General features: G+C 39.2%; 1 protein-coding gene across 7 annotated transcripts in view; it reads left to right on the top strand.

Annotated features, from left to right (window-relative positions):
- The window catches only part of LOC128685730 (ATP-binding cassette sub-family C member 3-like), a 406,756-nt gene that overhangs the window by 131,428 nt on the left and 249,879 nt on the right, over positions 1-25,449 (top strand). For all 7 annotated transcript variants that reach the window (XR_011392357.1, XM_070087955.1, XM_070087954.1 and 4 more), the window contains exons 15-16: positions 1,705-1,907; positions 4,372-4,548. Coding sequence is in view for 6 of the 7 variants with exons in the window: in XM_070087955.1 (XP_069944056.1) it covers positions 1,705-1,907; positions 4,372-4,548 (380 nt within the window). In the remaining variant the exon portion in view is untranslated. The remainder of the gene's footprint in view (positions 1-1,704; positions 1,908-4,371; positions 4,549-25,449) is intronic.

Below are 25,449 nucleotides of genomic sequence, written 5' to 3' on the forward strand. Positions count from 1 at the left end.
GAGCAGGGGGGAGACGCCATTGTTTTTTTGAATGTGGTACAAGCATGCTAATGTAACGTGTATAATTTTCGTTGCTCTAGGGGTTTTATTGGGCTTAAAACCTCTCAAATAGGAGCCGAAATTGTTGAATTTGCAGTCCTGCAGAACGTGAGCATTAAGCAGATGGACAGGACAGCTCCAGGAACCTCAGCTAAGTTGTCTAATTTGTGTAGGAATTCTGGCCAGTATTCTCTTCATAAATTTAGGCAGAGAGGGGGGCTTAGCATGACACACTGTAATCTCCAGACTAATTGGTGGGTCTTATGATTATAAATTCACCTTCTGTTGCATAAATGTGTATATGTAATCATTTATTAATTTTAACATACAGTCCACAAATTTATATTAATGTTTACCATAATTCCTGGTAATGTATATTTCATTTGAAATTAATATAGGTCCAGAGTGACTTGTGGAGAGAAAGATTATGGTAGGTATCGAATGGGGACATTTTTTGCGACCTAGGTGTCCTAAAATTCCTATTTGTCTCTGTAACCTTGATAAAGAATAATTATCTTTGTTACCATTTACTGGTATGTACCTTATGAGTTACATCCAGGTAAATTAATTTGGAGGGGCACAGGGAGGAACTGCCCACTGAGGAGCTGCAGGAACTTGAGAAGGAGGAGCACAAGACTAAGATGGATGTACTCTCATCAGGCTCGGAAGAGGAGATAGAGGAAGCCCCTGCTTCATTAATCAAGGAAATCTTTGCCAAATGGATGGACATCAAAAACTTTGCAGAGAAGTACCACCCCAACAAAGCCCACACAAAACGTAATAGCATTGTCTGGAATGACCAGACAGTGTCACATTTCCGAAACATCCTGAGGAGAAGGCAGAAGCAATGTTCTTCGGACAGATTTTTAGTAAAAGTCAAACCTGGTGAGCTTCAGCCAGGCCCAAATAGGGAAAAGAGACAGAAAAGAGAAGGGGACTCTCCTTCCAAACAACATTTCCTCCTCCTCCCTTCTCAGCACTATCCTAGTAGGCACTCGACTCTTTTCAGCAAAGTAAAGTGAGGTTAAATTTGCATTTATTACATCTAATTCTTTTGTATTTATGTGTGTATTTTAGTATTAAGCAGTGTTTAAATTACATATTTTCATATTAAGCAGTGTTTAAATTATTTTATACAACCCCATCAATGTATAATATGCCAATAACAAAAGGATTTTTTTCATGGGAACGGATTAATCGTTTTCCCTATATTTCTTATGGGAAAATTTGTTTGGTATATGTCCTGTTTGGTATAAGTCCAAGGGCCTGGAATAGATTAAGGATGTATACCAAGGTACCACTGTATGTAGATTTCATAAAAATATCCATTATTTTTCTGGCACAGAAAGTGCAAGATTCTCTGCAGCTTTCCATAGTTAGTGTTCTTCTTTTCACCTTGTATGTTCTTTATTTTTCCATTGTATTTATTAAGCAATGCCTAAATGCCATTGGTGCATATGTTGTACTTCCTTACAAATTTGGTGTTAATCTTTTATGGGGAATGTAATTTCAATTACATAATGAAAGTCTGGGAAGTTGGTCTTCATCAAATGTAATTTTGCTAAGTGACAGGTTTTGGTGGAATTCATCAATCATGAAGTGTGGGGTGCCTGTACCCTTGCAGCATTATATCACAGCACCTCTGTATCCCTGTTTTCCTCACAGCCAGTGCTCTGAAAGTGATTGATGGTCAGTTCAGTTGGGAGGGAGAGAATGGAGAGGCCAGCTGGTCTCTGAAACATGTGGAACTGGAGGTGCAAGTGGGGCAGCTGGTAGCAGTGGTGGGACCTGTTGGGGCTGGCAAGAGCTCCCTACTTTCTGCTATGTTGGGAGAAATGAAAAAAAATGCTGGCAGAGTTGTCGTTAATGTAAGTCTGGAAAATATTGGATTAAGAAAGTTATTGTTCTATTGTTTATTTAGGTCTCCTTGGAAGGGACACCTTATGCTTTATCATTGTAGTTCAAATATTTTTTTGTCTTCTATAATACTTAGATGTTTTCTTTTTTTGTACAATATCACAAGACTGTCATTTGGTATTGACTTTAATCATTAAATGCTCACATATGTTCATAAATCAAGGCTTCTTATGAAAATTAATACTTGCTTCTTATTGAAATTAGACACTTTTTGTGGCTATTTTCAGAACCAAAGTTTTGCTAATCATAGAGTAGAGTTCTGCATCTTAAGATGAATAAACAGAACATCTTCAAACTTACCACTGTACACACATCTCCTATTACTAGTTAACTGTCTGGAAAATCTCAAATGAAACTACAGGCACAAAAATGTTCTAAAGCTTATTTTTGTAGGTTTTATTCTTTATAACACATTTCTATAAATGGTGTATCTTAATCAGATGTGATCAAATTTTATTTTATTACTTTTATTAACACAAGCACCTAAAGTCAGTTCCTGATCAGCCGGGCTGTGGCTCGTACGTTGGTTTGCGTGCAGCCAGCAGCAACAGCCTGGTTGATCAGGCTCTGATCCACCAGGAGGCCTGGTCACAGACCGGGCCGTGGGGGCGTTGACCCCCGGAACTCTCTCCAGGTAAACTCCAGGTAAACATCGGCCGATTCCCACCAAGGCAGGGTGGCCCGAAAAAGAAAAACTTTCATCATCATTCACTCCATCACTGTCTTATCAGTGGGGTGCTTTACACTACAGTTTATAAAACTGCAACATTAGCACCCCTCCTTCAGAGTGCAGGCACTGTACTTTCCATCTCCAGGACTCAAGTCCGGCCTGCCGGTTTCCCTGAATCCCTTCATAAATGTTACTTTGCTCACACTCCAACAGCACGTCAAGTATTAAAAACCATTTGTCTCCATTCACTCCTATCAAATACGCTCACATATGCTTGCTGGAAATCCAAGCCCCTCGCACACAAAACCTCCTTTACCCCCTCCCTTCAACCTTTCCTAGGCTGACCCCTACCCCGCCTTCCCTCCACTACAGATTTATACACTCTTGAAGTCATTCTGTTTCATTCCATTCTCTCTATATGTCCAAACCACCTCAACAACCTTTCCTCAGCCCTCTGGACAACAGTTTTGGCAATCCTGCACCTCCTCCTAACTTCCAAACTACGAATTCTCTGCATTATATTCACACCACACATTGCCCTCAGACATGACATCTCCAGTGCCTCCAGCCTTCTCTTCGCTGCAACATTCATCACCCATGAGAGTAAAACTATACTCTCATACATTCCCCTCTTTGCTTCCAAGGACAAAGTTCTTTGTCTCCACAAACTCCTAAGTGCACTGCTCACCCTTTTCCCCTCATCAATTCTATGATTCAGCTCATCTTTCATAGACCCATCCACTGACACGTCCACTCCCAAATATCTGAATACATTCACCTCCTCCATACTCTCTCCCTCCAATCTGATATCCAATCTTTCATCACCTAATCTTTTTGTTATCCTCATAACCTTACTCTTTCCTATATTCACTTTTATTTTTTTTCTTTTACATACCCTACCAAATTCATCTGCCAACCTCTGCAACTTCTCTTCAGAATCTCCCAAAAGCACAGTGTCATCAGCAAAAAGCAACTGTGACAACTCCCACTTTGTGTTTGATTCTTTATCTTTTAACTCCACACCTCTTGCCAAGAGCCCCGCATTCACTTCTCTTACAATCCCATCTATAAATATATTGAACAACCATGGTGACATCACACATCCTTGTCTGAGGCTTACTTTTACTGGGAAATAATCTCCCTCTTTCCTACATACTCTAACCTGAGCCTCACTATCCTCGTAAAAACTCTTCACTGCTTTCAGTAATCTACCTCCTATACTCCAGGTCTCCAGGTATACCATACACCTGCAACATTGCCCCCCTATCCACCCTGTCATATGCCTTTTCCAAATCCATAAATTATTCCTATATATTCATTTTTGACGTGCTGTTGGAGTGTGAGCAAAGTAACATTTATGAAGGGATTCAGGGAAACTGGCAGGCCGGACTTGAGTCCTGGAGATGGGAAGTACAGTGCCTGCACTCTGAAGGAGGGGTGTTAATGTTGCAGTTTAAAAACTGTAGTGTAAAGCACCCTTCTGGCAAGACAGTGATGGAGTGAATGATGGTGAAAGTTTTTCTTTTTCGGGCCACCCTGCCTTGGTGGGAATTGGCCAGTGTGATAATAAAAAAAAAAATAAAAAAATATTCATTCTAAGAATTTTTTAAACATTATTTTATTTGGTATTGCAATTGTGTTAATTTTTTTAATAAATGTACTTCTCATAACACCAACTTGCTAACACCTTTTCTATCTACTGTGCACCTATCCCCACTTTGGGCTCACACCTTTACCACTTTCAGGGAACAGTGGCGTACGTGTCACAGCAGGCATGGTTACAAAATGCTTCTCTTAGAGACAATATCATCTGGGGTCAGCCCTTTGAGTTAAAGCGATACAGGCAGGTGGTGAAGGCATGTGGTCTTCAACCTGACATTGACATGCTGCCAGCTGGGGATTTGACAGAGATTGGCGAGAAGGTGAGTTTGAGAACATCTCTTAGTTCTCTATTTTTTAAATCTGATTCGCTGCATTTGAGGTGTCAGACACTTTAGCAGCAAGAAATGGGTTATGAATCATATGAGCAGTACCCAAATACATCAGCCTGTCGTCTTAACCCCTTAACTGTCCAAACTTAGATCTACGTTCTCTCGCTCAGTGCTACGAATATTTTGAAAAAAAAAGAAAGTCTTTTTTTTTTTTTTTAGTAAAGAGGACATTTTTTACATGTAATAACCTAAAAAAAAAAATTTAGAGTCAGTACTTATGGAGATATAAGGCCGCAAAGTCGGTGCTTGTCGCTTGCCTGACGGCAACATGAAGTGCTGCCGCTTGCAAAAGTGTTGCCGATATACCTTTTTTCTCATTTTTATAATTTATATAATTTTTATGCTCTGATAATTACAATTTGTAATAGTTCTTGTGATTTCATAGCCAGTCTTTGTTCTGACACTAATATTAAGTGCTGAAAACTAAAACGGGAGAATAATGATAAAATTCACCGGTGCTTCGCACATGATGGAAAAATTCTAGTAAGGAAAACAAATGTAGGCTGTGTGTACTATATTACAAATGAAAATGAACTAGCAAACTGCCTTTGAGATGCAAACCTTACAGAGTCTGACTAACATTAGTGACCAAATCTTTATACATACTACGTTAGTGTATGTTATTATTCCATTATTGAACTAATCCCTGTACTATCACTTCCCCAATAATATTTACTATTTCACTGTCTCATGTTTCTCACACAATTCCTTGTGTGACTCAAATTGTGTAATCTTCCCAGATTAACCATTTACAGTTTATTATTGTTAATAAGAAATTTACTCTTTATTAATATCTGTATTATCAATTATTCCCATTTATAGCACTGTTATAATTCCCTTATTATCATTAACCCAATTAACCCAATTTACCCTTTACTCCCAATTTACAAATATAAAATTAGTGTATGTTCCTATTACATTATTGTGCAATTCCTTGTACCATCTTTTATTAGCTAGTACCAACTACCTCATATACTATTTTGTGCTATTAATTGCTCATATTTTATGCTATAAAGCAAATCTTACTCCCAGATTAATTTTATATCATAGTTATTATCGATCCATTTACTTTTGTTTACCACTACTTAATTTAGTCCCTTTATGTATTTTCTCCTGAAATAGTTCTCTACATACCAATACCTTGTACTGCCCTTTATTCAGCAATTACTATACTGATAAATTAGACACATGTCCAACTCTTGGGTATCTTTATTGAGGAAACGTTTCGCCACACAGTGGCTTCATCAGTCCATACGTAGGAGAAACTTGAAGAACAGTAGGAGAATGAGGTAATCAGTCCCTCAACCTTGAGTCGATGTGTTCAGTCCATCAAGATTGATGGACTGAACACATCGACTCAAGGTTGAGGGACTGATTACCTCATTCTCCTACTGTTCTTCAAGTTTCTCCTACGTATGGACTGATGAAGCCACTGTGTGGCGAAACGTTTCCTCAATAAAGATACCCAAGAGTTGCACATGTGTCTAATTTATCAACATGTCGGTTCTCTGAACCATCCATTTACAAATTACTATACTCTTAATTTTAACCCTTTCAGGGTCAACACGCTCTCTTCCAGACTTGTTCTCAGGGTCTAAAAATTTTCAAAAACAAAAAAAAACAAAAAAAAAAAAAACAATTTTTTTATGAAAAGATAGTTTTTTTTTTTCAAATCTTATAGGAAAAACAAAAATTTTTTACCATCAATACTTACCGAGATATGGAAGCATGAAGTTGACAGAAAATGACTGGCATACGGTAACATCGCCGACTGCCGGTCACCCGGTTTTAGTTTTAGTTTTTTGGTATTATTTTTATTATTTTTTCATTTTTTTTTTCAAGTAACTTTTATGGCCTGTGAGACCAATATGAGCACTATTTTGTAATTTTTTTCTCTTTATTTACTACATAATAACTGCACAAACACTGTTGTCATTATATTGTTTATAATTGTTGTTTACAAACACAAACAATATGAAATGTTGTTTATTACTATTTTTCTATATTTTACATACACATATACAGTCACAGGAAATGTTTCTAGAAGTTCTGCAGCCTGTGGCACTCTTTGAAACATGGTGTCATGCACAGTGGTGTTTTACACTCCTCACACATAAAATGAGTGTCTCTGCATTGTTGTGGGCGTTTTTTTGTATGTGCAGAGACGTAACACCTCTTCTGAGCCTTTTTCTTGAGAGCAGTAGCAGACAGTTTTATTAGGAAGTGATCACCATGCTTCAGACGAGAAGGTAGTTGTTGATAATTTAGTGGGCGGTTTTCTATTGTAGGTGTTGTTCCTTGGTACTTGAATACTATTTGTCTGATGACAGACAAGCAAAATTCGCCATATGGTGGTTTATTTCTGGTCCTCATCTTATACATATTATAAGCATTGAGCATGGAAATGTCCAGAAGATGAAAAAAGAGTTTTATGTACCACTTATAACTCTTGCGAACACAATCAGCAAACCCAATCTGCATGTCACATTTGTCCACTGAGCGCATATTGAGGGTGTAATCAATCACAGCTGCAGGTTTTAGAATGGGTTCATTGCTCTCTCTATGCTGCCTGCCAGTGTTTGTCATTTCGTTAGGGTGAACTGATGACAACAGTGTGACATCTCGTTTGTCATGCCACCGAAATGCCATGATGTCATTGGCAGGAAATGCCTGCACCTCACCTCTACGAGGGCCAGCGTCAAACCTGGGCATGTGTTTACGATTTGCACACACTGTGCCACACACATCTGTCATGTTCACTCGCAAAAAATCACTGAGTGAGGGGCTTGTGTACCAGTTATCAGTATATAGTATATGCCCCTTACCAAGGTATAGTTCTATCGTTGTTCTAACCACATCACCAGAGATGCCCAATAACTTCCTGGTATTTTGCAATGTATAACTTCCAATGTACACAATAATATCCAATACAAGACCACTGTAGCAATCACAAAGCACAAACAACTTTATACCAAAGTGTTTCCTCTTGCTTGGTATGTACTGCTTGAAAGAGTGTCTTCCTTTGAACAGAATCAAAGACTCGTCAATTACAAGCAATTACACATTGAATTTCTCTTTCAGATACACAAACACATTCTTAATCTTATATAACCTGTCGTTTCTGTCAAGCCTGGCTTTGTCTGAGAAGTGAAGCATGTGTAATAGTAGCACAAATAAATTCCCTCGCATTATATCACTGAAACCTGGGGTTGCAATCAGGCGGTCTGTTGACCAGTATGATTTTCACAGTGTGCTTATACACATGTGGCATAAGCATTATTTTGGCAAAGAAAAGATACATCTCAGCCACAGTTATCTCCTTCCACTGGTGTAGACGTGATTTTGGTGAAAGTATTGTGTTTGCCATGGTGTACTCGTAGTATCTGTTGCTTTTCCTGGCAATAATTTCCATCAGGGGTTCGTCAAAAATAACTTGAAACATTCCAGTTCACTGGCATTGTTCCCCAGTGTACAAGATGGCCATATTCCACTTTGGCTTTCATCAAACTGGTGGGGATTTGGAACAAAATTGGCAGCTTCCTGCCATTCCCAGGTGTGGTCTGCTGGTGGGTACTGGATATTGACAGGTGGCTGTGGAGGTTGTGGTTGTGGAAGCTGGTGTGGTGCGTGGGTGGGGGATGGTGGCCTTTGTTGTAGATCAGCTGAGGCATCGGCGTGGGTGGCAGCATGGCCCACTGTTGTTGCCTCACGGCCGGCACCACCACGATGCACATTTTCCATCCCAATTGCAACACTATCATCTTCATTTTCACTGTCTGTTCCTGTTGTACAGCCACGGGATGTACTTCTTCCTCTTGGAATAGCATTTGGCACACTACCAGAGCGCATATATCGTCGTATATACTGACGCTTCGCTGGAGAATATTCCACTTCACTATCACTACTTGAACTGTTTTCAGGAGCTTTTAGTTCATATTCACTATTACTATCATTACCAATGCTCACATCTAAGTCTGGGATTAGGGAAAATAGGAGTTTCCTCTTTGATTCTGGTACAACTGAACATGAACAAGACAGCCCAGTAGCAGAGGTGGAAGGCTGAGGGTCGTCTGGGTTTTCCTCACTATTACCGGTATTATGGTCATTAGTTTCGGTCACAACCTCACCCAAACCTTGAAACTCATCTTCACTGGCACTTCCATCTGATCAGGAAATGAGAGTAGAGCCAAACCCAGAGCAGTCAGGTATACACCAGGCAGGAAACTTCACAAAACATGTCAAGGTGTCTCTCACCTGGTGGCCGAACCAAACAGTGAGACTTACAGTCTCACTGTTTGGTTCGGTGAGGTGATCCTCGAACCTTATGAAGAGGAGGCTGACACGGAACATGGAGGGGTTCAATGGACCACAAAGGCAAATCGTCGGGCCGTTTCGTACATACAGCACACCAAGACACAATATACCACATACCTTCCTGAACGTCTCATGTTATCGAAGGTTGTCAACCTCTGTCTCAAGTCACAAATTCATACATATACACTGAGCCTCATCACACTTTTGGCTCTGACTCATCTCCTTCACAGTTGGATGGCTGGTAGGGAGTACTCATGCTCGCTGAGAGTTCACCACTGCAAAAACAACAAGGTCAGCACACGACAAACACTTTGTACAAAGTACACACCATGCATCTACATGAAACATCTAGAGAGAGCATCAGCAGCCACATTCTCTGAGCCTTTTATATATTTAACTTCCAAATTAAAAGGCTGTAGGAACAAAGCCCATTTTAAGAGTCTGATTTTAGTCACCATACACAGGAACAGTATAAAGAGATCCTGAAACATAAACAAATGCTTAATAGCCAGCCCCAAAATGAAAATTTTCTTTCCTGTGGTAAAATGTTGACATTTAGACTTAGAAGGTTGTTCATAGATAGTAACAATTCTGCAACCTCTCGCAGTACAAAAACAAACACCAAAGACATCTCTTTGCACCCAGGTTGTGTACATCAAGTTTACACAAATACCACCACGTTCCATGTCACACACAAATTTTAAGTACACAATGAACACAATTTGCATTACACACATGGAAATGGTACTGGCACACAGGCCATGGAAATCACATCTTCCTACCCCATGTTTTAGTTTATTTAAAATGTTTGCATCTCTTAGTGCATCAGTAAGTAAGTAAGTAAGTAAGTTTATTCAGGTATACACAAATACAGTTGCATAGAATTATCATACATAGCAGCATATGTGTAGAGAACCTAGGATAACCCAAAAAAGTCAGACAGAGTGACTTATTTCCATTGGGGTCCTTTTACCTTATTATTATAATATAAAGGTTATAATATTTTCTTATTATTCTACAATGAAGATAACATCTTATTATCATACTAAAAAGACTATCTACTACACCAAGGTCATTAAGACTATCTACAATACGAGGGTCATTACTAGGAATAAGGTAAAATTTACACGTATGTTAGCTAAAAAATAGAAAATCATTCCCCTCCCTTTCTGTAGCTACATTCATCAGACACCTTTTGGCACTCTTCTTGAACTGGTTCATGCTATGACTGGCTTTGACATGTGCGGGCAGTCTGTTCCATTACTTTATTGCTGTACAATAAAAGGTGTTTGAAGCCTGGCCACTGACTGTGGGTACTACAAAGTTGTGCTCTCTCCCCCTAGTACTATGATTGCTTTGGTTCTCAACCTTGACAAAATTGACAGCAAGATATTCTGGACATTGTTTGTGAGCAATTTTATAAACATGATTTAGCTTCAGTTGTTTTACTCTGTCTTCAACATTCAGCATATCCAACTGCTGTAATTCATCCTGGCCTACATGTTCTCTTGGTCCCAGCCCCAGGGTGAATCTTACGATTTTGTTCTGGGTGATTTGCAGTCTATCTTTCAGTTTTTTTGTCAAGGCAGAGTACCAAGAAGAGCAAGCGTAATCCATATGGCATTGTATAAGGGCTAGACATAGGGTCCTGCGAGCCTCAGTAGGTAGACTCTGTGCTTGTCTATACAGGAACTTCAGTCTGGCATTCGCTTTCTTTACTACACTGTTCCCTGTCAATTCTCCTGACATGCATGGGTCAAAGGGGATTCCCAAATATTTTACTGATGAAACCAAAGTGATGGGCTCCCCATTACATTGAACATTAAAATTATTTACCCTTCTCAGTTTATGTTTCGTGCCAAAGAGAATGGCTTCAGTTTTCCCTAGGTGTAATGATAGTTTGTTGTCTACTAACCATTTGCTGCAGGACTCCAGTTCCAGTGTTAAAACATTAGCAATATCTTGTGGGTCTTTACCTGACACTAACAGAGCACTGTCATCTGCATACAGTAGGAGTTTGCACTTGACACTGATAGGCATATCATTGACATAACATAAGAATAATAAGGGACCCAGAATACTACCTTGGGGAACTCCACATGTTATCGGCAGGGGTTCTGATTCTGTTTTGTTGATTTTGACTATTTGTCTCCTGTTGCTAAGGTAGGACTTAAACCAGTCTACAGAACCTATACCGATAGCTTGAAGTTTATTACATAATATATTGTGGTTGACAGTATCGAAGGCCTTTTGCAGGTCTAAGGTTACCATACCTATGAGGTTCCCCTTTGACATTTCAGTTCTCAGGTAATCCATCAGATTAATAAGGGAGGTGTCGGTTGAGTAGGATCTTCTAAAGCCCGATTGATAGCTATGGAGAATGTTGTTGTCATTAAGGTACTTAACTACTTGAGAATACACCGCCCTCTCTAGAATTTTAGATATTATACTGAGTATACTAACAGGCCTATAGTTGCTTACATCAGACCTACTATTTTTCTTGAAGATAGGAGTAACTCTGGCCTCCTTGAACCCCTCCGGTACGGTATTAGTGGTGATTGATAGATTTATTATGTGAGCAATAGGGATTGACAGTTCAGAAGCACCATCTTTTAGGAACTTAGACGGGATGTTATCAGGGCCTGTGCTCTTAGTTGGGTTTAACCTGCTTAGTTCTTTTTGAATAAAGTCGTGAGATACACTTACTAGTTGACAACTGTTTGGGGTTACCCCTTTATTGGTATAGTATGTTTGAAACTTATCAGAGTCTGTGTTAAAGGTATTTGATGCAGCTGGTAGTTTACTTACTAGTGTTGATGCAACAGATGTGTAGTATGAATTAAAGCAATTTGCCACCTTAGATGTTTCGTGGCATACCTCATTATCGATAGTGAGTACTATGTTAGACCTATCTACTGGCTTATGGCTATACCCCAACTGTTTTAGTTGTTGCCAGAGCTTTCTGGGGTTATGCTTATACTCTTCAATTTTTGAGCAGTAGTGCTTTGCCTTTGCTCCTTTTATAAGTCTCTGTACTCTGTTCCTCACCCTTTGGAATTCATTTAGTGCTGCAATATCCTGTCTGTTTGCTTTAAATCTTTTTAGCAGCTGGTCTCTGAATTTCATATTATCTAATATCTCAGTATTCATCCAGGGTTCAGTTCTTCGTTTAATCCTAACCTCTTTAACTGGTGCAATATTATCAAGGATGGTAGTGAACATTGTTTTGAGTTTTTCCCAGGCATCGTTTACGTCCGTGCAACTTGTTATCTCTGTCCAGTCACAATTGTGTAGCCTATTTACCAGTGTTTCTTTACTGTAGTTTCTAGTTGACCTCATTTTTATTGTCCTGTGTAGGCCTATCCTATCCCTAGTGATTTTCCTGGTGCAGTAAATGACGAAATGATCACTAAGACCTGTGGTAATGACGCCTGACTGACTAATGTTCTCAGAGCGGTTACAAAGTATGTGGTCAATTAGGGTGGCTGAGAACTGTGTGATCCGGGTTGGAGTATTAATTAGTTGAGTGTAACTATTTAATCCTAGAATTTGCTTATACCTTTTGCATAGCCCGTTATTTTGCTGCTGAAAACAGATGTTGAAGTTGCCCAGTATTATTGTCTCGCAATTGTTTTCAACTCCGGACAAGACTCTGGAAAAGTCTTCTAAGAACTGGTTCTGGGTAGGAGGGCGGTAACTAGTTCCTACTAAGATGGGTTTGGTCTTAGGAAGCAGCACTTCAAACCATAGAATCTCCAGTTTATTGTTATTTAAATCAGGTCTTGGGTTGTAAGCTAAGTCATTTCTAATGTAGGCACATACTCCACCACCCTTTCTGTTCCTATCTAAACGTTTTATATTGTAACCATCTATTTTGACCTCGTCGTCAGTCACCGTATCATCCAACCAAGATTCAGAGATGGTTATTTTTGCCGCCCTAATTTTGTTAGCTAGAATCCTAATCTCTGCTAATTTAGGAAGAAGTGATCTTGCATTGACATGAATAAAGTGAAGGCCTGTTTTCATAAAACAATCATAATCATCAATCTTTCTAAACCTGTAAACCTTAGTTGTTAAATGTACTTTGTGGTAGTCAGTGTTTATGCCCAGGGTGCCATCTAATTTGGGAACCATGAAGCATGGGAATGCCCACTGACTCTCACTAAGCACTACAAACTGGTATTAGAAGAATTTCACTACTTCCTCTATATCCCATATTTCATACAGATTTTTCCCACAAAAAGAGTTGTTGAATTGGCTTAGCTTTCTTAACAATTACTTCATGGAGTTCCAACTTTTCCACATTACTAACATCCCAAACTTTTATAAAGTTCCAAGGTGGCTGAGCCAACTCTCCAACATTTTTCTCATTAAAACCAAATATGTTTCCCAAAATCCTTTACAAATATGTTGTTTCTTAAATACACCTTTGCTGTTTCATATAGATTACTGTTTTGCACCCCTTTACATTCCATTAAAACATTGGTCTCTCTGAATTTTTGACATGACTTCAAACCTTTTAATCGGTTACTGTGTACATTATACTCATTCTTTTCCTGCTCGGGTGTGTGTGTTTTATATCTAACCCCTGGGAACTTCCCCCATAACATGTTTACCTCACAGCAACTTGCCATACAGATTTTCACATGAATTGACTCCAGCATCAGCACTTCCTCTCCAGCCTCCAGAGCATTATGGTCCACATTATGGTCCCACATCATCATCCTGGTCTGGTTGATGGGCACGTTCACTGATACCATCCACCTCATATGAACCAAACAGTGTCTGAAACTGAGAAAAAGCTCCAAGGGGGAAGCATCACCATCCTCCCCATGCCAATAGCTCAGAGATTCCAAAGTGCTTCCCCACTCAGCAAATACATATAAAGAAAGAGATCCTCTCATCCCAGTTGTTAGTATGGTCTATACCATAGGCTTGCATCATTGTCTTGAGGATTTGGTGTAATTTCGCTATTTCCCCTTGAGATGAAGGGTGATAGGCAGTTGAAAACTTTGAGGTAAAGTTAGGCCCTTGGTCTGTTTGCACCTCTTGAGGAAAACCAAACATGAAAAAAGAACTTCATCAAAGCCCTTAAGGCTACATGAGCTGTTATCTTATGCAGAAGGACTGCTTCCAGGTACCTGGTAGTGGAGCAAATAATTGTGAGTAAATAATCATTTCCCACTTTGGTCCTTGGGAATGGACCAAGTACATCTACTACCAGCTTGCTGAAGGGTTCACCTGGTGCTGTAATGGACTGAAGGGGAACAGGTTTAATACTTTGACTAGGTTTCCCTATAAATTGAAAGACATGATAGGTCTTAATATACTCTCTGACAGTCTCCCACAGCTGAGACCAGAAGAAATGCCTAGAAACCTTGGACATCACCATCTGGTGACAAAACCCTTGTTCTCCTTCCATCAGTACTGCAAACAAAGGCGACTTCTTTGTAAGAGTTTCCTCCCTGAAATGAAAACACTTATTTAATTGTAAAATCTCTTCCTCAGCAACAGCTGAGGCTCTGATCAGCTTAAGAGTGACATTTTCCTGTGCAGAAATTAATTACAACCTAGTAGGTGCAGCCTCTCTCACACTACTTAACTGATCCATTCTCCAGTCATGCTCACCTCTGGCTGGAACATCCTTTTCTTCAACTGACTGCAGTTCAACATCAGAAAACAGGGTTTCCAGACTTAAGCCCTCACCATCCTCATGAGAAATATCATGAAGACTATTGGTAGCATGATCATGAGCCATACTTCTCATGGTGGAACCATCAGGGAGAAGGTCTGGCAGGCTTTCCCTAGTCTTCTCCTCCCAACCTTTGGGACTTGGTTCCCCCCAAACTAGTTGTTCCTCACTGTCTAACATTATTCCCTTCGAAGGGAATTTCATCTGAAATACCTACAGGGAGATAGCCAACTTGGTATGCAGATTCTGCTCATAATTTGTGTACAGGTATCCTTATGGTTGAACCTGCAATACCCTTCAATAATATATCTACCCCAGTATAGGTATCCTTAGACACTGGCAGCACTCCAGCACGTAGCAAGGAGTAGGTGCTACATCCATCTCTCAAGGACGGTATGTTCTCAACTCTGCCTACATCCTTTTGCAAACCAACTGTGTACCTACTAGAAAATACACACACCCTGGGGTCTAGATCCAAAGGTTCCTCCTCATCTTGCTTTGAAGACCTAATGCAGGCATTTGGATGTATCTCTGCAGTTAGGATCCCCTGGGATGGTTCCTTCCTTTCCTGATCTCGCCATCTTGACCAGCAAAACTTTTGTGTCCAGTTTTGTTACAGTAGTTACAGGCATAACTCTTAAAGGCATTTTTACCATTTGGTGTAGGACTGGTACTGTTTACCCAAGGACCTGAACATTATCTGATAGTCTAGGTTAACTTTGAGCTCCAGCTGACTTACCTTTTCCTTCTATTTTAGAGGGTGCCTCAGCCTTTGTTTGTCCCTGAAAATTCTTGTCCCAATTACCTTTATGACCATAGAACTTGGAATAAGGCTTAGAATGAGTGAGGAAGGAGCATGACTGTTTTTACTTACCAGTTCCCTGCGAGCCAAGAATCTGTCACCCAGATCCAGTGCTTCTGAAAGATTATCTGGGTTTTTGTCCTCCAGATATTCTCTGAGGTCAACAGGGATTGTATTGTACAATTCTTCATGAACCATCAGATCTACTAATTTGTCATAGTCTCTGAACAAACCCATTTCTTAAAAAGAAACAGTTTCTCATTCTCAAACTTAGTTAAGGTCTGCCCATCCCGAAATTTTTGACTTCTGAATTTTTGTCTATATTTCTCAGGTATCATTTGGTATGCAAGTAATACTTCCTCTTCAATTTTATCATAGAAAATTTTTCCCCTCCAGTCTCTACTTTCTGGAATCTTTTACCGACAAGTTGTGTGTGAACTAGGGTAGCCCACTTCTTTTTGGGCCATCCTTGCTCCAAAGCAGTCTTCTCAAAAAATGAAAAATATCTGTTTGGGTCACTCTGTAAACTCAGGGACAAAACTTGCAGTTTTAGTTAACTTAGGGACAAAATTTGCAGCTTTAGTTATGTTACAATACTGATCAGGCTCTTGTTCTGAACCTACTAACCTTAGCTTTCATTAATTTCATTTCAGCCTCTATCACAACTAGTTTAAATCTCATCCTCTCCATTTCCATATCACCTGGAGTAGGTGATCCCTCATGGTTACTGTTATCAGGCATGTTTGCTGATGAATTATTACCTTCCTCACTGAAGCCTGAAAAGTTTAAGGACTCAACTTCTGACATAGTTTTTATCTTTAAACACTTACTTTCCTCTTACAGTATCAGTGGACAAAGTTTTCCCACGGGCACATAAAATAACACAAGTTGAATGTAAAATATGCACATAGCACTTACCATAACCACAACAAAAATGTGTTACTCAGCCTTTCTCCCACCTTAGGAGAAAAACAACCTCTAAACTAATATATGAAAACAACACTTCCACTGACACCACCTTGGTAAATCTTCTCCTACCAGAAACATGCAACTGTTATTACCCCATACCAGTACATATAGTTCAAAGAATGTTTTGAAGTATTTCAGCAGTCAGATAACTCTCCCAGACAGGCCCCCATGTTATGTTGTTGTCCCTTAAACTTTGATTGTATGGTTCTCACTACATGTTTGTTACAAAAAACGCGATTCTAAAAGCTTAGAGATCTCCAGTGAATACTAGAAAGGACTGCCCTTCTAGCATCCAGCCTGTTACTGGGTTTTCGTAACAAGTAGTCAGTATCCTTGTCCAATTATCCATTATAAATCAGTATTATTCAATAGTGCTTCAGGATTACAACTGGTAGGCTACTAACTAGAGAAATTAAAATTTAATAAATTTATTAAGTCTAGAGGTATATTATCAAATTAAATTAATCACAGCAATCAAAATAAAATCAATCTCTCGAGTTCAATATTATTGTGCTGAAAGCACATATCACATTTATAATTCTTAAGTACTGTCTTGTACATTAACATTTAATAAGATATTACAAATATGTACAAGTAAGTTTGTGTATGTATGTAAGTGCTCTAAGTAGTTCACTATGTCTCACGACTCGACTAGACTTAAACAAGTGACTGACAAAGTCCTCACATAAATTAACTTCTTGACCGACTGGCAACCAGAACAGTCTGCTTGAACAATGAAAAGAATGCTAAGACCAATAGCCATATAACAAGCGACTGCGACACAATCAGGATCAAGGAGATAATATAACGACACTAAGTAGGGACCATCAGCAGATCCTCCACAAAAGTTACAAAACTCCCATACTACTGAATCTAAGTTCAGCATAGGAAAAACCCTGACTGTGACAATACACAGAAACCAGTACAAAATTAGGTCAGAAGCTATAGCTCGGGACCTGAGATGCTCAGAGTGTCTATATGACACACAACTTCAGTACAACGTCGAAAATCACTAAGTCTATACAATGTTCTGTGAACAGAGTTCTACAGAACTAACAAGAATAATGAGACAGACAATCTGTCCAACCACCAAGCGAGTCTCAAGCAGACTGAATACTTCACGAGAGGTGAGGACACCCCCCCCTCGATCACGTGATAGCCCCGTGGACAGCACAGCTCAGAAGCCGGCAGTATAACGAGCGACAAGCGATAATTACAGTAGTTTGACAAGCAAGACTTGAACTGAGCACATATTATGTACATCCTAACAACATAAGTCAAATAACAATATAACAGTCAAATAATAATATAAAGTCATACATTTACGATTTAGCTATTATCGCAAATATAAGCAATATAAAATTAAATGAAAAGGTAATATACATTATATATACATAATAATCATTGTAACCCATTCAGGGGTTGCAACAATGTTCTAGTGTGGGGTAGCTTTCACATAAAGGCCTTATCAGTCTAGAGTAATACATTCATGATTGATCATCCTCAGTGTCTCTGAAATCCTTTCACCAGCCCTCTTCACAGGTTATTTAAACTACTATTACAAAAATAGAACTGTATTCTATATAGATATGTACAGAATATACAATTACAGCACTCACATATTCAAAACATAAGCCTGCACACCCCTTAGCTGCTCTTCTAGGACAGCCCACATGGTGCATCTGAACAGTTTGCCCTTCTTTTTTCTTGACTAATCTCTGGACTAACCAATGTTTTGACACACCATAGTCACCCTGGGTATGATGGCTATAACTTAAGGTATAAAACTCACCCCTGGGGCACACATAATGCCCAAAAAATAAAAAGAAGGACCCAAAGGTCCTACCAGCTTGAAGCCACCAAGGAGAGTGAGAGAGAGGGAGGGGCCTAGCTAAGCTCCTCCCACACCCACCAAACAAACAAAAGACTGTTGCCAGGTACAATTCTCTAGTTACCACAACTCTGCCGCACCTTATTTTACTTACAAAAGAAATACAACTTTTTAAACTACTTATTTAAATGTGTGTGTCTATAGTATAACCTATTATATTGAGAAAAACAGGCTTGACCCAGCTGCCTCTCAGTCCTTAAGGGTGGTCTTCCCTTAGGGCCATTTAAGTGCTGTGTCCCCATCAATTCAATATAATTAGGTATTCCAGAGTAACTGTTACAGATACATAAATACATGTTGGGTCCTATAGCCCCATAACATTCATATAGTCACATTTGTTAAAATAATTAAGGGGCTAACTCAGGTACTACAGCATTTTACTTTCTTTCATTTGTTATTGTGTTCACTAGCTCCTTTATTTTAGCTTTAAATATCTACCTTAGTTCATATACTCACATTTGTTAAAATAATAAAGGTGCTAATTCAGGTGCTAAAGTGTATAATTTCATTGTTGTACTATAATATTCCCTAGCTCTTTTATTCTTTTTTAGTTTTAGAATATTTACATAGTCTTATTCCTAAGTCTAGTTATAGATTCACTATAAATCTTATAATATTTTATTCAAAAAACTAGTTGTAGAGTCACTCTCATTCTTATGACTACAGGCACTCATCCTGATGTAAACTTTTTATTAAATGGCTTACATGAATCAAACAGCAAATGTAATTATTATACAGCAGACCAAGCAAAGACATTACTCAGAGCAAACAATAACATAACTATCTTTAATTACAATGTCAGATCCTTGAGCAAACATTACGATGACCTCACAGCATTACTCAATTCCCTGCATGCCACTATGTCAATCATCACACTCACAGAAACCTGGATAAAGCCTGGTACTGCAGATGTCTGTGCCATTCCTGGTTACACAGCCATACACAACTGTAGGACAGACCAGCAAGGGGGGTGGAACAGCTATATACTACTCAAATCAACTTGAATGTATCAAAAAATCTTGCACAAAGGATGAACATGGTGAATATATCATAGCTAAATTTAAATCAAAAGACCTGCAAAAACCCCTCACAGTTATAAACATCTACAGAGTACCACAGTCAAACATTTACCACTTTAGTGAAAAATTAGGAAACTTGATAACTCATGCATATATGAACAAAGACCACCTGCTGCTAACAGGAGATTTCAACATAAATCTACTATATGACCAGGACCCACAAGTAACCGAATTTACAAACACTATGAGCAACTGCTTGTCGCTTCCAATAATATCTCAGCCTACAAGAATCTCCAAGACTAGTATCTCTTTAATAGAACACATCTGGACTAACACCAAATCCCCTCTAACATCAGGCATAATCACAGATAACACCACAGACCACTACCCAATCTTTCTCATAACCAATCTAGGTAAATTGCCCCAAGACATTACTAAAGTTACCTTCAGACTACATAACGAGACAGCTGTTAATAACTTTATAGCAGCTATGAATAACATTGACTGGCATAATGAGCTCAAAACATATACAGATATAAATGAATGTATAAATAATTTTCTAAAAAAAAGCCCTTTACCTCTATAACAAACATTGCCCTAAAAAACTAAACAGATCACAGCTAAGAGACTGAATAGTCCCTGGCTAACACCCAGCATCCTTAAATCCATTAGCACAAAGCACCAATATGAAAAACAGTACATAATGGGTCAAATAACTAGAGACCAGTCTAAATGTTACTCATCCGCTCTTACCAGCCTAATAAGAAGATCTAAAAAATTGTATTATGAAAACAGATTACACAACATCAAAGGTGATATGAAAAAGACCTGGAAAACTCTATGTGAAATTCTTGGAACTAAAAAGATATCCAAAAACAAAACAATCAAATTAACAAAATCAGACAAACCCCTACTCCCACCAACTGAAACAGCAAACAAACTCAATGTTTCCTTCTCCGCCATAGGAAAGAAACTAGCGAGCAAAATCCCAAACTCAAACACCCGTCCATCAGAGTATCTCACAAGCACCTACCTGAATACGCTATTCCTAGCTCCAGCCAACCCAACAGAAGTCTCACTCATCATCAACACCCTTGAAAACAAGGCAGGAGACAAATAACTTGCCAACTTTTATGTACAAAAAAGCTTCTGAAGTACTGTCACCAATTATTGCAATGCTCTTTAACAAATCCATTGAATCCTCCACCTTCCCAACAATCTTCAAAATAATGAGGGTCACTCTGATCCACAAAGGAGGACCAAGCTGACTTGAGCAACTATAGACCAATATCTAACTTTCCACTGTTCTCTAAAATCTTTGAAAAATTAATTCATAGATGGATCTATTCCTACCTCGTCTCACACAACATAGTAAGCCCCTGTCAGTTTGGATTCAGGAATAATAAAAGCACAAATGATGCTATCATACACATGCTAGAACTAATATACACTGGTCTCAAAAAGAATGAAGTCCTGCTGGGAATTTTCATTGATTTACATAAAGCTTTTGATACAGTCAACTATGAACTGCTGTATACTGAATTAACACACTATGGTATAAGATGCCACTCCCTCAACTACCTAAAGTCATACCTTAGTAACAGAAGCCAATATGTGTACACAAATGGTGCAAACTCTTCTGCTCAACCAATCACAGTAGGAGTCCCACAGGGAAGTGTCCTTAGACCACTCCTCTTTCTCATCTCTATCAATGACCTACCGAATGCATCACAGCTATTCAAACCCATATTATTTGCAGATGACACTACATATGTCTTCTCCCACCCAAACCCAGTCATACTCGCCAACACTGTCAATGCCGAATTGCAGAAAATATCTGCCTGGATAATGACTAATAAACTTACCCTGAATACAGTGGACCCCCGGTTTACGATATTATTTCATTCCAGAAGTATGTTCAGGTGCCAGTACTGACCGAATTTGTTCCCATAAGGAATATTGTGAATTAGATTAGTCCATTTCAGACCCCCAAACATACACATACAAACGCACTTACATAAATACACTTACATAATTGGTCGCATTGGGAGCTGATCGTAAACCGGGGGTCCACTGTACTGACAAAACCTATTTCATTTAGTTTGGAAACAAAGCTGCAAATGTTCCACTTAACATATTGCTAAACGGATCACCCATCACAAGACTCGCAGAGGGAAAATTCCTAGGAATCCACCTTGATAGTAGCCTCAAGTTCCAGACACATATACAGTGGACCCCCGGTTAACGATATTTTTTCACTCCAGAAGTATGTTCAGGTGCCAGTACTGACCGAATTTGTTCCCATAAGAAATATTGTGAAGTAGATTAGTCCATTTCAGACCCCCAAACATACACATACAAACGCACTTACATAAATACACTTACATAATTTGTCACATTCGGAGGTAATCGTTATGCGGGGGTTCACTGTACAACAAATCACCAAGAAAATCTCCAAGACTGTAGGCATACTATCAAAGATGAGGTACTACATTCCACAATCAGGTCTCCTGGCACTGTACCATTCACTCATATACCCTTATCTCACATATGGAATTTGTGCATGGGGATCAACAACATTAAATCACCTAAGACCACTAATAACCCAGCAAAAGCCAGCAGCCAGAATAACAAATTCCCACTCCCGACAGCATACTCCACCAATTTTCAAAAGTCTAAATCTGCTCACCATTAAGAACATCCATACTTATTCATGTGCCTACTACATACACAGAACAATACACGCAAACATAAACCCTCCACTCAAACTTCTCCTCACCAAACTTAACAGGACACACAACCATAACACAAGACACAGATCTCTTTTGATGTACCCTGTGTCCATATCACACTGTGTAAAAACTCTGCACATAAAGGGGCCCCAAAATTTGGAATTCATTACCAGAAAATATTAAAGTAACCCGGTGTGAAAATCAATTTAAGATTCTTCTCAAAAGCCACTTAACCCTTAAACTGTCCAAACGTAGATATACGTTTGCCCGTATAGCGCGCTGAACGTAGATCAACGTTTTATTTTTCATTCCTTCAAATTTGGCACAATAGGCTTGAGTCGCCTAGACATGAAAGAATGGGTCTGTGCACTCAGAGTGCGCAGTATTAAAAAAAATCTGGGAGCACTTAGTACTTTGTCAGAGTTCAATTGAGCGCCAGCTAGAGCAAATAGCATAGTAAACACTAGGGATTCACTGATGCCATGTCACATTAACACTCATTTTAAGAGGAAAGTAAAAATAGGTTAGATAAATACATGAGTGAATTTGGGTGGGTGTGAGTTGAACCTGACTAGCTTGTGTTAGAAGGTCTGATGTCATGCTCCTTCCTTCAGTGGATGTGACCTGACTAAATGGGTCATTGGTCTAAGCCGGGGAGGCCTGCTGCAGTGTTCTTTGTTTCTTATGTTCTTATGTATTCTGCAGGCTGGCTGGCTGGCTGGCTTTGGCTGGCTGGCTGGCTTTGGCTGGCTGGCTTTGGCTGGCTGGCTTTGGCTGACTGGCTTTGGCTGGCTGGCTTTGGCTGGCTGGCTTTGGCTGGCTGACTTTGGCTGGCTGGCTTTGGCTGGCTGGCTTTGGCTGGCTTTGGCTGGCTGGCTTTGGCTGGCTTGCTTACTTGCTTGCTTTCGCTGTCTCTGGCTGTCTCTCTGTCTATATCTCTGTCTGTCTATATCTTTGTCTATCTATATCTCTATTTATATCTCTATCTCACATGCACATAAAAGTACAGTTATTATACATAGTGTAAATTACCTAGGATAACCCAAAAATTCCAGGCAAAGATAGACAGATAGATAGACAGACATGTTTGTGTGCATCAGTGAAAACAAATAAAGCCAGGGTTCCCCGAGCGCCCTTTTATCAAACGTCACTGGGCTGTAAACAGATGTCATAACACCATTCTTCAAGGAGTTTGACATATAACACCATTCTTCAAGGAGTTTGACATACTATACTCCAGGCAGACAGAAAGACAGATAAGCATGGGCCAGTAGGCCTGTTGCAGTGTTCCTTCTTTCTTGTGTATTTGGCTGGCTGGCTGGCTGGCTGGCTGGCTAACTGGCTGGCTAACTGGCTGGCTAACTGGCTGGCTAACTGGCTGGCTAACTGGCTGGCTGGCTAACTGGCTGGCTGGCTAACTGGCTGGCTGGCTGACTGGATAACTGGCTAACTGGCTGGCTGGCTAACTGGCTGGCTGGCTAACTGGCTGGCTAACTGGCTGGCTGGCTGGCTAACTGGCTGGCTGGCTGGCTGGCTGGCTGGCTGGCTGGCTGGCTGGCTGGCTGGCTGGCTGGCTATATTCCTATATGGCTATATGGCTATATCTCTGTAAATGTTCACCTGTCAATGTGATTGTAACTATTTGAGCACTATTTCAGTACCTAATATTAGTGCCAGAACAAAGATTGGCTATGAAATTACAAGAACTATTTTAAATTGTAGTTATCAGAACATAAAAATATATAAATTAAAATAAAAACGAGGAAAAAATGTATATCGGCAACACTTTTGCAAATGGTAGGAGTCGATGTTGCTGTCAGGTGAGCATCCAGAGCCAACTTCACAGTCTTATATCTCAGTAAGTACTGACCCTAAAAAATTTTTTTTAATCCTATAACATGTAGAAAAATGTGCTCTTCATTTTAAAAGAAAAAAACTATTTTTTTATTTTTCAAAATATTCGGAGCACCACGGGAGTGAACGTAGATCTACGTTTGGACAGTTTAAGGGTTAATCACCCTAGACTAAATACTCAATGCTCAATATTTAACATTACCAATAAATCTACCAATTAACTAAATCTTAAAACTTCAAGACTAGACGACCGAGTTCATACATTGACAAATTACCACACAGAAGTGTACATACCTACCAAAAACAGTATTGCCCTTCACCAAATTGTAGCATTCTCATACTGTAAACTACTTTTAGCAAATCACTGTGTTATATTCCCATAATATAATTTCAGTATTTACTTTCGAACCTATTGTCCATTGTCAACAGGAATATAATTGAATCATGTTTCATAAAAAACATTTTAGAATATATATGAATATATCCTTTGGTTTATATAAATTAAATTCACTTATAATTAATAGAACTAATGTACAACTATGATAAATTTCTTTAGTGTTAAGTAGTCAGTAAGCCATTAAATTAAGTCAGCCCATAATGCCTAGGCATAATTGTGGCTCTCTTTGTACTGCAACCCATTATTGTAAATACATAATCTCAGTACTACTTGCAAAGAAATAAATAAATTTGAATTTGAAGATAGCATTCCCACAGTGCACTGCAGTGGCTCCAGTTTTTTGGTATATTGCACACACTGACCACACAGACCTGTTTTCGGATGGCTAGGCCTACCAGGCTTCTTGCTTCAAATTTAGGTTGCTAGAGTTTATGTACTCACCTAACCTAACCTAAGCTAACCTAACCTGACCTAAGGTCAACCAACTGTTGTGTGATGTATGTCAGAAAGAACTTGCCACATTCACTCCTTTCCTTGCAGAGTCGAGTTAACATGCAGTATCATGGTGTCAAAGTATATGCAGGCGATTTTTCCATAAACATTTTTAATCTCTATGCCCCAGCGAACCAGCTTCGACCTGATGCTTTACCAGATCGCATCAATAGTGAACCTACTATCATTCTTGGAGATTTTAATGCCAGACATAAGAATATTGGTGGGTCTATAACAAACACCAATGGAACTAAACTAGTGAAATTGCTAAATGAGCATGATAATGTTCGAATTGTGGGCACTACTGAGCCTACTCACATATATGGTGGCATACTAGATCTGTGTCTTGGATTTAATACATCATATACGATGCATGACTCTGTCATAGTTGATGATCTTCTATCTGATCACTTCCCAAGACTAACAACTGTCAATCTTGATCACGTCTCCAGCAATCAAGGAGCTAAATACAGAAGGAGGAAACTTATTCTCAAACCAGAACACAGAGACAACTTTATTAACCACTTGGATCAATGGTATAAGAATTACGAGCCCATTGGCACACAAAAATTTAATGATGATTTAATTACCACTATTGAGAGTGTTCTCACAGATCAAGTGGGCAGGAATAGGAAACAAAGACCCTCCACTTTAAATAATAATAAAAACC

Source organism: Cherax quadricarinatus, chromosome 23 (genome assembly GCF_038502225.1).
Source record: "Cherax quadricarinatus isolate ZL_2023a chromosome 23, ASM3850222v1, whole genome shotgun sequence".
In the NCBI taxonomy this organism is placed as follows: Eukaryota; Metazoa; Arthropoda; class Malacostraca; order Decapoda; family Parastacidae; genus Cherax; species Cherax quadricarinatus.